General features: G+C 46.9%; 1 protein-coding gene across 2 annotated transcripts in view; it reads left to right on the top strand.

Moving 5' to 3' along the window:
- The window catches only part of frrs1b (ferric-chelate reductase 1b), a 114,838-nt gene extending 100,429 nt beyond the window's left edge, over window positions 1–14,409 (top strand). For both annotated transcript variants that reach the window (XM_072510595.1, XM_072510594.1), the window contains exons 14-16: window positions 12,449–12,592; window positions 13,982–14,043; window positions 14,212–14,409. In XM_072510595.1, coding sequence (XP_072366696.1) covers window positions 12,449–12,592; window positions 13,982–14,043; window positions 14,212–14,304 — 299 coding nt within the window. In that variant the 3' untranslated portion in view covers window positions 14,305–14,409. The remainder of the gene's footprint in view (window positions 1–12,448; window positions 12,593–13,981; window positions 14,044–14,211) is intronic.
- The last annotated feature ends 845 nt before the right edge of the window (window positions 14,410–15,254 follow it).

The following is a 15,254-nucleotide window of genomic DNA, read 5'->3' as shown; positions in this document are numbered from 1 at the left end:
CACAAAGATCAGCATTGACGGCTCCTCCCCACCCCCCACATACATAACACAAACCCCGCCCCCAATGGGGTTTCAAAGAGTGTCTGCCCTCGGCACTGCACCCTGGCATAGGTTGGGCATTGCCCGGGCATGTCCCTTTCCCTCGAGGGCTATACTTAGTTCTGCATTCCTGCGGGGGGGGGGGGGAATCCCCTCGACTGATTCTCCAGAACCTGTCACATCGGTGAGGTATGAATAATCAGTGGGGGGGGGGTGGAAATCATGTGGCGGGAGCTCGGTAAGTATATTAAAATGTATTTAAATTAGATTCCTGCAATTTCTGGGCGTGAACCTCTTCACGTCACTAGCAGTGCGCGTGGGAAAATGGGAAACAATCTTTCCGGCGAGAATCATGTTTTCAGACTCCCATGGGATTTTCCGCCTGCGCCTCCGTTCTTGCTGATGGTGATTATGGGCTGAAAACCGCTCCCGTAATGACACAGAGTGCCTTTCTATCACTTATAGATGACAACTACAGCGAACATGATACATGGTTATCGTTTTCTTTACTGACAAATGTTTTTTCTTGAAGTCAGACATTTTGCCGATGCGTCAATAGCGGTGACAATGTACCAGAAGCAACTTGTGCTTTCCCCTGACTTCATTATTAGCCCAAATAAGATTACCTCTTATATTTTATGCATTCTAAATCATAGGACAGTTACAGAACAGAGGGAAGACACATGATTCATTGAATTATTCTTGCAGTGAGCCAGCAAAGACTGAGTGGGCGGAATTCTGCAGTCTCCGATGCCGACATCGCATTTGGCGATCGGCCAGAGAATCCCCGTTGCCGGCAAAATCGGGGGCGGCGCTGCTTTTGCGATGCTCCGCCCCCTCCAAAACCGAGTATGCCGCACGCTGTCGGGATGGCCTCAGGACGTCACCTGAGGCCCTTCCCCCGACGCTCCGCCCCCGTTGGGCCGAGTTCCCAATGGCGTGGGACACGTGTTCTATTTTGTTTCGGGAACCCGGCATGGAAGCTGCAGACTGTGTCCAGCGCCGCCACAGTTAGGTCGGAGCCGTTCCGCGGCAGGGTATGCTTTGGCGGGGTCTGGGGTCACTGGTGGAGGGGTGGTCCGGGGTTGGCGAGCCTGGTCAAAGGGGGGCATTATTTGGCAGGCCGGGTCCGCTTGCGGTCGGTGCCATGTTGCAGGTTGCGGCCGCTGCAGGCCGCCACCGTGCGCATGCGCGGCCAGGGACCTGGCAGTTCTCCGGCCATATCCGCAGCTAAGGCCGGGGGCTCTATGCTGCCTGCTAGCCCCCCACCAGACGGAGGATCGGTGCAGCTTTGGAGCTTTTTTCCGGGCGTAAAACACCACTGTTCCCATGGCGGCATCAGCACGTAGTCTCCCAAATGGACAATCCAGCCCAATGTGTTCACTTACTCGTCTTTTGCTCTTAAACTTGCAAGTTTATTCACTTCAGGTACTTATTCAATTTTCCTTTGAAAGCCATGATTGAATCGGCCTCCAAATGCAAAAAGAGGTTTTCCTCCTGTCCGTGTCGGTGTTTTGGCCAGTTACCTGAAATGTGGATTTTCGTTCGTGACTCTTCATCCAATCGGTCTGAACTAGTGTGCCAGCGGCTCGTTACAGAGCAGTACCAGTGATATGTGTGGCATCTCTCAGTCAGCTGCACACAAATGCATTCGGAAGGTGACAGACAGCCTCTATGCATGGGCCCACGTTTGTATAAACTTGGACAAGGACCAGGAGAACCAAGATGCCAGGGCCATGGGCTTTGCAAATTTAGTTGGTATGCCCCGAGTTCAGGGTTTGATAGACAGCACTGTTGTGGGAAAAATCAACCACTTCAAGAGTCAGACTTGCTGTGATCAGATAAGTGCAGTTTTATTGTTACACGAAGCTTCGGGAGAAAGCATATGGACCCCACGGTACAGTAGCCAGCCTTTCTCCCGGTTTGAATGGCAGTCATTCATTTTATACTTTGGGTTCACAATGAGCCCAGATACAAAACAATTATCACCTTGTTATCTTTAAACATTTTATAGATTGTACATCGTTATTTGTAAGCATTTTGCCATTTACACACGGCCACAGTCAAAGAGGTTTATTGTCCCTTTGTTTTAGGAAATGGCCCAAGACATTCGTATTAGCATATCATTGTGTACACCTTGGCTGAAGTCAGCTTTATTCAAGTGGTGTCCCGCATTTATGTATTTCTTAATCTTCCTTTGTCCTGGATCTGTTCCTATCTGTCCTACTGGCACCCCGCTGGACTCCAGGCATCAGTTATGTCTGCTTTGTTCTCTGTGTCTCCATCTTGTGTGTCAGGCAGCCATCTTCTGTGCCAAGTGCCCTTTTGAACCATTTCCCACTTCAGCGCCCATGTGGCCCTCCAGGCTCCATGGAGTTATGCGCCACCATTTATGAACAGGAAGGGATACCATTCTCTCAACGTGCAGATTGTCTGTGACCACACAATGAGAATCATGCAGGTGTGTGCCCATTTCCTGGGAGCATCTGTAGGAGCGATGCTTAGAATTTCTACTTTTAACTGGTGTTATTGAATTTCCATACATCCACAATTTAATCTTGTATCAAGTAATTTACATACATGTTTCGGGGCAATTTAAAAACCAATCAATAGCATGTTAAAACAGTTAACGTTTGTGCTCCAATTGATGTTCCTTTGTTGTTGTTTTTTGTTCCCTACCCCCCTTTTCTCCACACCTGCCCTAAGCAGTGGGGTTTTAAATCTTGTTGCACATACAATCTCAGAATAATGACACCAGCTTTGTCTGACTGGTCACTTGCTCTGAGCTGCTCTGGGGTTCCCTGTTTTGGCCTCCATCGATTCGTCGTGGGGCCTTATCCTTTCCAATCTTTTTAACGTGCTGCAATTTATCCTGCTCTGCTCATTGGCGTGGCACAAAGGTCCGTCTTTGCCCACCCAACATTAGCGCGTTCTCAGTGTTGCGTGTGTCCACCACTACCTACTCACAACTTTCACCCCTTGTTTGGGCCGCACAACTTATGGATCCAACCGTCTGATCCGTATCTCCTCTATCTACTGGGTGGTAAATTAAAATGTACGCACCCGTATTTAGGAGGCGGATCATTCTGCCAGAATCCTGTGGACACCCTGCTCGCAGCACCAAATAATGCAGGAGTGATTTCAAGACCTGTGTATTGAGTCAGCTTCCACGTGGGGTTATTCCCTGTGGCTCAATTCAGTACAGAGAGGAAAAAAACACATTGACAACCTGGACAAGATGGCTATTTAATCAAGCTTGTTACATGTACACGGAGAACAAACTGGATATCTGCCAAGACTTGTTCTGCCGAACAAAGCCCAGAACATAGTACTTATACAATTTTCAAAAATCAATAGCCCACCCCAGTTGGATATGATCCAATCCCTGAAGCTGCGACATTTAAATTTATCCAATAGAATTGCAAGCAATGTTTAAACTTCACCCAATAGAATTGCAAGCAGCACATGATTGATCCTCTTCCTGACAGCTATGCTTACTAGTAATTTGCTGTGCATTCATTGTCTGTGAGAAGTAGGACAGCAAAACTCGCATCCTGCATTGTTTCACAAAGCCAAGATATCAGAAGTGACGTCCTTCCGGTCAAGTTAGTTATCCTAAATCCCATTTGATTACTTATTACTGCAATGCCCGAAAAATACATGTTTAGTGATTAATAATGATTACTTAGTCCTATAATTCATCTCAATCCTTAATAAAGTAACTTATGTAAAACTACTCTAGTGGCATGCTAACTATTCAGTTTTAAGAGGTATCATCGCTGAACTCCCCCTTCAGCATCCATGACAGTTACACCTTGGACACAGATCCCAGACCTCTTTGAGGGAGAGCAACATCTGGAGGGATGACTCCGTGGGGACAACGGGTACCAAATAAGGAGAAAGCTGTTGATCCCAGTATGGAGGCTACACACTGAGGCGGAGACTCACTACAACCAAGCTCATGCTTCAGCACATGTGGTGGTAGAATAGGCGATCGGACAATTGAAGATGAGTTTCGGTGTCTGGATTGGTCAGCAAGTGGCCTACAGTTCAGCCCCCACAGGGTGTCCTGCATGATTGTGGTCTGCTGCACTCTGCACAACTTGGCACTGCAGAGGGGAGTCCAACTGGACCCGGAGGAAATGGAGGAGCACCACAACTCCTCAGATGAGGAGGAGGTCGAGGAGGGTGGCAAAGGGCAATGTGGCGGAAGAAGAGGAAGGACCGTGGGCCATGGCCAAGCCATAGGGCTATGGACGCTCTCGTGGCCTCTCGGTTTGGGGCCGAGCAGGACTAGGGAGTGAGGAAATCTCCAGATGAGGGGACTGTTATCTCAGCATTCATATGGTGCTCGATTCCATGAGCAGGAAGCTAAAGTCATTGGCTGGACAAATGATAATGACTTGCATTGAGGACACAGGCATGCTCCTTTTATCCTCAGAAATCTGTCTTGACTCTTGCCTGAAGGAGCTGAATGGGTCTTGTCAAGGAACGGGCTTATCGTTGGGTTCAGAGACGGGGGATGACAAATCTCAGCTACTGCTGTCTCTACTGTTCTGCTTCCATCCACTACGATGTCAGGGGTCATGGTGTGTTCCTCCAACTAATCTCTGAGGTAGGCAGCCTCTCAGCACTTTGTTAGCCTGGTGCATTCTCATCACTGGAGAAGAGTGGCTGCTATGAGAGGCCTGAGTGTTAGTGGGGCAGGGTGGGGGGGGGGGGGGTCAACAGTGTGGGAGGTGGAGAGATATAGTGCTGCCACTCTGAAATTGCATAGGGATGAAGTGGCAAATGTATCTATGGGGTTTGTGGCTCTCGGGCCCAGGAAATGACAGGGTAGGGGATCTGCAGATGAAGAAAGTGAAATGTAATACAAGTGCTATATTACAGTGGTTCTTAACTAGTGCCTATGATCACTTGTGCCCACTAGGTGCCAGTGTTCTTCCTTCCTCACCCTCACACTACTTCTAGGTGTACGCGCAGGATCCGCAGCTGAGGTAGTGGCGGTGTGTGGCCTTCCAAGCCCTGTTGCCTGAAATGACTTTGAAGAGAGTCCCCTGGGAGACCTGGACCTAGAGGGTCCTGGCGTAGCATCGAGCAGCACAGGTGTTGCAGTGCTGCCCTCCTCGGTGTGCAGGGCTGGAGGTGTGTCACTCACAGTGAGGGTGTGTGTCAGATACGCTGCGAACCCCTGACGTCTTCTGGGTGGAGGCCCCAGGCTGCGCCCCTGTCGATCCTCTTCCTTTCTGGTGTCCGGGAACCCATGTGTTTCTGCATGGGATAAAGGGGCAGCTGGAGTGAGATCCAGAAGCCCCGTCATCCTCTGACGCTGACACTCATGGATTCCCATGCGGTTGAAATCCTCAGCCATGGAGGTTATGCCCTCAGCCATGGAGCAGGCATGTCCTGCCACGGAGTGCACGTTTTCCACCATGGTCCCAACTGCGGATACCACCCTCGCAGTGTTGGCCTCGCTGCTTCTGAGTGCCGGATCCCTGGGACATCCCTACCTCTGCCTGTTGTGGATCATCATCAATGAGGTGCTCACCAGTGAGTGACCCAGAAGCCTGCCTACTAGTTACTCCCACCTGGGTGCAAGTACCGGCTCTGGTAGAGAGCACAGGTGACAGCCGTGACACCCCTTCGAGGATGAGGTTGGAGAGGTTTCCCTCGGAGCTGCTCTGCTCTGATCTTCCAGGGGCCGGGCCAGTCAACCGTTTGTCCGTTAAGGAAAGGAAGATGGCATTAGCACATCACGGAGGATTAATGATGTGAAATTTTTACTTACGTAAGGTTTTAAGTGTGACTGTGTGTCCTGCAGGTTCTCATTTTTTCTCTCTGCCCACACTTCGCCATCAGAACAGGCACAGTTAGGTACCTACCCGGCCAATTCCAGCACTCTCTCTTCAAGCCGGGTCAGGTTTCTAAGCATCTCCAGGTGGCTGTGCCATCTCATGCTGTTTATGCTCCAGTTAGTCCTGCGCAGCGCAGCCACAGATGGGGAGATTGTAGGAGGCATACCTGCCAGTTCAGATGGTTGAGGAGTGGCATGCATGAGACTGGAGTGAGGAGCAAACTTGAGATTGGGGTAGGGGCATCGTGAGGGGGGTGGGCACTGTTGGGGTGGGGGGCACCATGAGGATGGGGGGGGGGGCGGTGGGGAAGAGGGCTTTGTGACAGGTGGACAATCCATGAGGTCAATGGGTGAGAAAATACCTTGGAGATGCTAAGGGTGGGTGAGGGGGTGCAGTGAGAGATTGGAGGTGGCAGGACTATCCTGGCCCCTCAAAGAAGGCCATTCATCATCTTCCTACACCGCTGCCCCGGCCGCTTCTGCAGAGTGCTGGCACTGACCAAGGCAGCCATTGCTTCCCGGGCGGGGGTGGTGACCCTGCTGGTGGACCACCTCCCGGATTGCAGGTAGAGTACACCACGCCTCCGCTGCATCCCATCCAGGAGTCTGGACATGGTTCCCTCAGTAAAACACTGACTCACACAGCCCTGTCTTTGCATTTCCATCAGCTCACAGATGAGAAGATCAAGGAGAGTAGACAGGTGTTTCTGTGGACACAAATGAGACTCCAGGAAGGTATGTTGCCTCCCATGTGCAAGGGTCCTGGATGTCTCAGAGTTGTTGCAGGACATTGTTAAAGGGGAGGGTGAACCAGTTGCGTTTTTGATTAGGGACAACATCACGGAGGGTGAACAGCCAGGTGTTGTGGCGCGTATAGGCACCAGCGATATAGGTAAAAAATGGGATGAGGTCCTACATGCTGAATATAGGGGGAGGCAAAACCTGACCTCTTCTTGGGGAATAAGAAAGGTCAGATGACGGAAGTGAGGGATCACTTTGGGACCAGTGACCATAATTCCATTAGTTTTAAGATAGCTATGGAGAATGATAGTTCTGGCTCAAAAGTTAAAATTCTAAATTGAGGCAAGGCCAATTTCGATGGTATGAGGCAGGAACTTTCAAAAGTTGATTGGGGGAGCCTGTTTAGAGGCAAGGGGGCAGCTGGTAAGTGGGAGTCTTTCAAAAGGGTGTTAACTAGGGTTCAGGGTGAGCACATTCCTCTTAGAGTGAAGGGTAAGGCTGGTAGAAGGAGGGAACCCTGGAAGACTTGAGATATTGAGGTCATGGTCAAAAAGAAGAAGCAGGCATACACCATGCATAGACTGCTGGGATCAAGTGGATCCCTTGAAGAGTATAGGGCTTGTCGGAGTAGAGTTAAGAGAGAAACCAGGAGGGCAAAAAGGGGACATGAGATTGTATTGGCAGATAAGGCAAAGGAAAATCCAAAGAGCTTTTACAGATACATAAAGGGTAAAAGGGTGACTAGCGAGAGGATAGGACCTCTCCAGCATAAACAAGGTCTTCTATGTGCAGATCCACAAAGGATGGGAGAGGTCCTAAATGAATATTTCTCGTCAGTATTTACAATTGAGAAAGGCACGAATGTTAGGGAAATTGGGGAAATAAAAAGTGATGTCTTGAGGAGTGTACATATTACAGAAAAGGAGGTGCTGGTGGTATTAAAGCGCATCAAGTTAGATAAATCCCCGGGACCTGATGAAATGTATCCCAGGATGTTGTGGGAGGCTAGGGAGGAAATTGCCGGCCCCCTAGCTGAGATATTTGAATCATCGACAGCCACAGGAAAGGTGCCTGAAGATTGGAGGGTAGCAAATGTTGTGCCCTTGTTTAAGAAGGGCTGTAGGGATAAGCCTGGAAACTACAGACCTGTTAGCCTTGCGTCTGTAGTGGGTAAACTGTTAGAAGGTATTCTGAGGGACAAGATCTGCAGGCATTTAGAAAGGCAAGGGCTAATTAGGAAAAAACAGCATGGCTTTGTAAGGGGAAAGTCATGTCTCACGAATTTGATGGAGTGTTTTGAAGGGGTAACCAAGAAGGTAGATGACGGCAGTGCAGTTGATTGTCCCTACATGGACTTTAGCAAGGCCTTTGACAAGGTATCGCATGGCAGGTTGTTGCAAAAGGTTAAATCTCACGAAATCCCGGGTGAGGTAGCCAATTGGATACAAAATTGGCTTGGTGACCGAAGCCAAAGCGTGGTTGTGCAGGGCTGTTTTTCAAACTGGAGACCTGTGACCAGCAGTGTCCCTCAGGGATCGGTGCTGGGTCCACTGTATTTTGTTATATATATGAATGATGTGGATGAGAATGTAGGAGGCATGGTTAGTATGTTTGAAGATGACACCAAGATTGGTGGCATAATGGAGAGTGAAGAAGGTTATATAAGATTGCAACAGGATCTTGACCAATTGGGCCAGTGGCTCGATGAATGCCAGATGGAGTTTAATTTGGATAAATGTGAGGTGATGCATTTTGGTAGATCAAATCAGGGCAGGACCTAATCAGTTAATGGTTGGGACTTTGGGAGAGTTACAGAACAAAGAGATAATAATAATCGCTTATTGTCACAAGTAGGCTTCAATGAAGTTTGGGGCAGCACGATAGCATTGTGGATAGCACAATTGCTTCACAGCTCCAGGGTCCCAGGTTCGATTCCGGCTTGGGTCACTGTCTGTGCGGGGTCTGCACATCCTCACCGTGTGTGCGTGGGTTTCCTCCGGGTGCTCCGGTTTCCTCCCACAGCCCAAAGATGTGCAGGTTGGGTGGATTGGCCATGATAAATTGCCCTTAGTGTCCAAAATTGCCCTTAGTGTTGGGTGGAGTTACTGGGTTATGGGGATAGGGTGGAGGTGTTGACCTTGGGTATGGTGCTCTTTCCAAGAGCCGGTGCAGACTCGACAGGCCGAATGGCCTCCTTCTGCAGGGTTGTGGTGATGGGAGACTTCAACTTCCCCAATATTGACTGGGACTCACTTAGTGCCAGGGGCTTAGACGGGGCGGAGTTTGTAAGGAGCATCCAGGAGGGCTTCTTAAAACAATATGTAGACAGTCCAACTAGGGAAGGGGCGGTACTGGACCTGGTATTGGGGAATGAGCCCAGCCAGGTGGTAGATGTTTCAGTAGGGGAGCATTTCGGTAACAGTGACCACAATTCAGTAAGTTTTAAAGTACTGGTGGACAAGGATAAGAGTGGTCCGAGGATGAATGTGCTAAATTGGGGGAAGGCTAATTATAACAATATTAGGCGGGAACTGAAGAACATAGATTGGGGGCGGATGTTTGAGGGCAAATCAACATCTGACATGTGGGAGGCTTTCAAGTGGCAGTTGAAAGGAATACAGGACCGGCATGTTCCTGTGAGGAAGAAAGATAAATACGGCAATTTTCGGGAACCTTGGATGACGAGTGATATTGTAGGCCTCGTCAAAAAGAAAAAGGAGGCATTTGTCAGGGCTAAAAGGCTGGGAACAGACGAAGCCTGCGTGGAATATAAGGAAAGTAGGAAGGAACTTAAGCAAGGAGTCAGGAGGGCTAGAAGGGGTCACGAAAAGTCATTAGCAAATAGGGTTAAGGAAAATCCCAAGGCTTTTTACACGTACATAAAAAGCAAGAGGGTAGCCAGGGAAAGGGTTGGCTCACTGAAGGATAGGCAAGGGAATCTATGTGTGGAGCCAGAGGAAATGGGCGAGGTACTAAATGAATACTTTGCCTCAGTATTCACCAAAGAGAAGGAATTGGTAGATGTTGAGTCTGGAGAAGGGGGTGTAGATAGCCTGGGTCACATTGTGATCCAAAAAGACGAGGTGTTGGGTGTCTTAAAAAATATTAAGGTAGATAAGTCCCCAGGGCCTGATGGGATCTACCCCAGAATACTGAAGGAGGCTGGAGAGGAAATTGCTGAGGCCTTGACAGAAATCTTTGGATCCTCGCTGTCTTCAGGGGATGTCCCGGAGGACTGGAGAATAGCCAATGTTGTTCCTCTGTTTAAGAAGGGTAGCAAGGATAATCCCGGGAACTACAGGCCGGTGAGCCTTACTTCAGTGGTAGGGAAATTACTGGAGAGAATTCTTCGAGACAGGATCTACTCCCATTTGGAAGCAAATGGACGTATTAGTGAGAGGCAGCACGGTTTTGTGAAGGGGAGGTCGTGTCTCACTAACTTGATAGAGTTTTTCGAGGAGGTCACTAAGATGATTGATGCAGGTAGGGCAGTAGATGTTGTCTATATGGACTTCAGTAAGGCCTTTGACAAGGTCCCTCATGGTAGACTATTACAAAAGGTGAAGTCACACGGGATCAGGGGTGAGCTGGCAAGGTGGATACAGAACTGGCTAGGCCATAGAAGGCAGAGAGTAGCAATGGAGGGATGCTTTTCTAATTGGAGGGCTGTGACCAGTGGTGTTCCACAGGGATCAGTGCTGGGACCTTTGCTCTTTGTAGTATATATAAATGATTTGGAGGAAAATGTAACTGGTCTGATTAGTAAGTTTGCAGACGACACAAAGGTTGGTGGAATTGCGGATAGCGATGAGGACTGTCGGAGGATACAGCAGGATTTAGATTGTCTGGAGACTTGGGCAGAGAGATGGCAGATGGAGTTTAATCCGGACAAATGTAAGGTAATGCATTTTGGAAGGTCGAATGCAGGTAGGGAATATACAAATGGTAGAACCCTCAAGAGCATTGAAAGTCAAAGAGATCTAGGAGTACAGGTCCACAGGTCATTGAAAGGGGCAACACAGGTGGAGAAGGTAGTCAAGAAGGCATACGGCATGCTTGCCTTCATTGGCCGGGGCATTGAGTATAAGAATTGGCAAGTCATGTTGCAGCTGTATAGAACCTTAGTTAGGCCACACTTGGAGTATAGTGTTCAATTCTGGTCGCCACACTACCAGAAGGATGTGGAGGCTTTAGAGAGGGTGCAGAAGAGATTTACCAGAATGTTGCCTGGTATGGAGGGCATTAGCTATGAGGAGCGGTTGAATAAACTCGGTTTGTTCTCACTGGAACGAAGGAGGTTGAGTGGAGACCTGATAGAGGTCTACAAAATTATGAGGGGCATAGACAGAGTGGATAGTCAGAGGCTTTTCCCCAGGGTAGAGGGGTCAATTACTAGGGGGCATAGGTTTAAGGTGAGAGGGGCAAGGTTTAGAGTAGATGTACGAGGCAAGTTTTTTACGCAGAGGGAACTCGCTACCGGAGGAGGTAGTGGAAGCAGGGACGATAGGGACATTTAAGGGGCATCTTGACAAATATATGAATAGGATGGGAATAGAAGGATACGGACCCAGGAAGTGTAGAAGATTGTAGTTTAGTCGGGCAGCATGGTTGGCACGGGCTTGGAGGGCCGAAGGGCCTGTTCCTGTGCTGTACATTTCTTTGTTCTTTGTTCTTTGCACTGTACATTCTATGATAATCTATGAAGGTTACTGTGAAAAGCCCCTAGTCGCCACATTCTGGCATCTGATCTAGGGGTACAGGTTCATAGCACCTTGAAGGTGGAGTCGCAGGTGGACAGGGTGGTGGAGAAGGCATTCAGCATGCCAGGTTTAATTGGTCAGAATATTGAATACAGGAGTTGGGACTTCTTGTTGAAGTTGTACAAGACTTTGGTAAGACCACACAGAAATTCTGTGTTCAGTTCTGATCACCCTATTATAGGAAGGATATTGTTAAACTATAAATAGTGCAGAAGAGATTTACGAGGATGCTACCAGGACTTGATGGTCTGAGTTATAAGGAGAGGCTGGATAGGCTGGGACTTTTTTCCCTGGAGCTTAGGAAGCTTAGGGATGATCTTATAGAGATCTATAAACTAATGAGGAGCATGGATGAGGTAAATAGTCAACATTTTTTCCCAAAGGTAGAGAGGAGTCTGGAACTAGAAGGCATAGATTTAAGGTGAGAGGGGAGAGATACAAAAGAGACCAGAGGGGAATTTCTTTCACACAGAGGGTGGTGAGCATCTGGAACGGGCTGCCAGAGGCAGTGGTAGAGGCGGGTACAATTTTTTCCTTTAAAAAGCAGTTAGACAGTTACATGGGCAGGGGAGGGATATGGGCCAAATGCGGGCGAGTGAGACTAGCTTAGTGATAGAAACTGGGTGGCATGGACAAGCTGGGCCAAAGGGCCTGTTTCCATGCTGTAAATATCTATGACTCTAAAACATGGATCTGGCTTCCTTGCAGCCATCCCCCTCGAATGGATCTGGAACAAGTGCTGGGGAGGCGTTAATATGGAGGTCTGCAGTGATTGCACTGATTAAGTTTCCCCGGGGCGAGCCTCTGAAATTTGACGGGCCATTCAGGATGGCCAACAATTGCTGGTCCACCAGCGACACCTACATCCCATGAATGAATAAAGAAAAACACCTCTGTCAAATCATCTTTCAACCGTTCATGTGTTTCTGTTTGTAGAATATGATTGGAGTTGTGAAAAGTGGTATTTTCTATTCCTCACGTCAGATTTCTGAGCATTCCCTCAAATGATCTCACAGTAGAAAAAAAGTCAATTGCTTATTTTATCTTTACATAGTTGCATCAATCTTTCTTGGAATGGATCTGCCAGCCTTGGATCTCGATAACCCATGGGATACGTTAATCATGGTGGGATTCATAATTTGGCATGTTGCAACTGAACTAATTCTAGAGGCACATAATTTCATAATCACTTGTAAAGGTCAGTATTTTTATTTATCAATTTCAGCTAGTTTTACAGTTTCTTAATTTACTGCGCTGACATCGGAGATAACTGCAGCTCAAAGTATCTGGGTTTTAAGGTGAGCTGCTGCCTTGAACTGCTTAATTGTCCACCACCATTTACGACTGATTGTGGCAGAGCCTTATTCTTTTATGTTGAGTATGGGAGAATGGGAGCAGTTCGTCCTCTTTATAGCACACTGGTTATTGAATTGACAGTGCAGGAGGCCATTTGGCCCATTGGGTCTGCACCGGCCCTTGGAAAGAGCACCCTACTTAAGCCCATGCCTCCACCCTATCCCCATAACCCAGTAACCCTACCTAACCTTTTGGAAACTAAGGGGCAATTTAGCATGGGCAATCCACCTAACCCGCACATCTTTGGACTGTGGGAGGAAAACGCAGCACCCAAAGGAAACCCACGCACACACAGGGAGAACGTGCAGACTCTGCACAGACAGTCACCCAAGGCCGGAATTGAACCCGGGTCCCTGGAGCTGTGAGGCAGCAGTGCTAACCACTGTGCCACGGTGCCGCTTCTCCTCTTTATCTTGCACGTTGTCCTGTGTTGTGGCTTCATCGTTTAGTATCTTATATACTCAATAAGGTCACTTCTCGGACACTTCCACACCAGGCTGACAAGATCAAGCCATCCCCAAATTTCCAGCCAGGATATCCCGGTCTAAGAACATGTTTGCTGCCATTTGCTGGGTTCTCCATGGACAGAAAAGAATCACTTAGTGCCCGGCTGACTGGATGCTGGGAGGATATTCCACTTGTGGGAGAGTTTAGAACTAATGGACAAAGTTTAAAGACAAAAATTGGGGGTCTCCCATTTAAGATTAACAACCCAGAGATTTTATCAAATAGTGGAGCAGGCTTGAGAGGGCCGAATGGCTTACTCCTGCTTCTAATTCTTGTGTTCTTGTGCTTTTTATAAACGGAAGCTCGCTCAGAATAAAACTGAATTTTAAATATAAAAATTACTTTGCCGTCATTTCCATGAACCATTTGGGTTAGTTACCCATCCCAGGCCAATTTTATTTTCAGTGCTTCTGATGCAGCTTCATGTACCATGAACATGTAATGGGAATTTGGGCACAGAATATTATGAGGAGAGTTAATTGCTCATAATACATTCTCAGTAGGAAAAACATTGCATCAGCAGAGCTAAAGATTAAAATGTACTCACATTGTTACCAGCAGCAGTCTATGCAAAAGATATAGTTTAATTGTGTCATATCACTTTGCTTATGGGTATGAAATCTTTTGGGACATATTAGTGCGTGTTTAGTATATACTTCCATAATTTAAAACAAAAATATTTCTCAATTACTGCAAATAATGAATTTAATCCAACCTTTTATAGCACAGAAAAGAGAAGAGGATAAAATGGAGATAATGGATTCAAGTGAATTGATTGACCCACAGGTAGGTAATTTTAGCTTTAGGTTTTTATTAAATGATTTTTTTAACTGATAACATCCGAAGTATAGAAGGCTCTCAATTATTTTCATGTAAATTAGAAATGCAGAAATACTGTAATACAGCAGAAACGTAAACTCAACTTACACTCATTGTTCAATTCTACAATTACAGGGTCATAGATTTAAAATGATGGTATTAACACTCTACATCTGTGGAAACCTAACCTTTCTGATAACATTACTGATTGCAATTAGTCTCGTTTGATGGTGACCTTGATGCTGCCTCCATCAAAACCGATCTTGATGCTGTTTATATCTACTCTTGGCTGATGAGCACCTTGACATTAACTATTGCTGTGTGCACTGAAGATTCCTCAGACAAAGAATTCAAATATTTCATAATCAACAGGAAATGAGATTCTTATTGTGCCCATTTTACTTTCTACTCCGGAAGTAGCACAAAAGTTAATTGCACAGAGACCAACAGTGCAACAAGTCAACAAATTAGAAACACAATGATCTTGTGAAAACAGCAAGCAGCATTCATCAACTTTAAGTAGCAGTTTTGACGTTTTAATATGTGGATTTATTTGTGGTTTTAGATTATTTTATCCCTTCAAATGAGATAAGTTTATCATAACCTAGCCTGTAAAAATATTTATGAGTTAACATAAAAATTAAAAGTGATGTTTTAAAATGTAAGTTAAATTACTTTTAATAAACTATGATCTCAAATTAACAAATATCCCTTTTATGTGTTTTCATAAGTGAATCTTCCCCCATTAAATCACAGATTTAATAGACCATTTTTCAAAAATGGGGTTATCTCCTTATGGATGAATTCATGGACAGCCCTGCAAATATTGATGTGCATATTTTATTTATAATTAATGAAAATGTGAGCATGTTACATTTCTAAACAAAGGGGCTGAATTCTGATCATTTGTAAATTATGGCAATTGTGTCACAGACGTAGGGCGCAATCCAATGGCCTCTTTGTGCCCAACTCGGTGACGCGACAAGACTGTTAAATCTCGCGAGAGGCCTCTTTCAAGATTTGCAACCTCACGAGACCTCGAGACGTTGCGTTCTGGATCTCGTCCTCGCTGGGCGAGATCCAGGTTTACATATTTAAATGAGCAGCTAGACTCACTTAAATATGTCGGCCGTGATGCCCCAGAGGCCCGGGAACGAATGCCCTCGCCTGGGAGACCT

Source organism: Scyliorhinus torazame, chromosome 7 (assembly GCF_047496885.1).
Source record: "Scyliorhinus torazame isolate Kashiwa2021f chromosome 7, sScyTor2.1, whole genome shotgun sequence".
NCBI classification, from domain to species: Eukaryota; Metazoa; Chordata; class Chondrichthyes; order Carcharhiniformes; family Scyliorhinidae; genus Scyliorhinus; species Scyliorhinus torazame.
The sequence above is the reverse complement of the archived record's forward strand: the minus strand, read 5'-3'. Positions and strand labels throughout refer to the sequence as shown.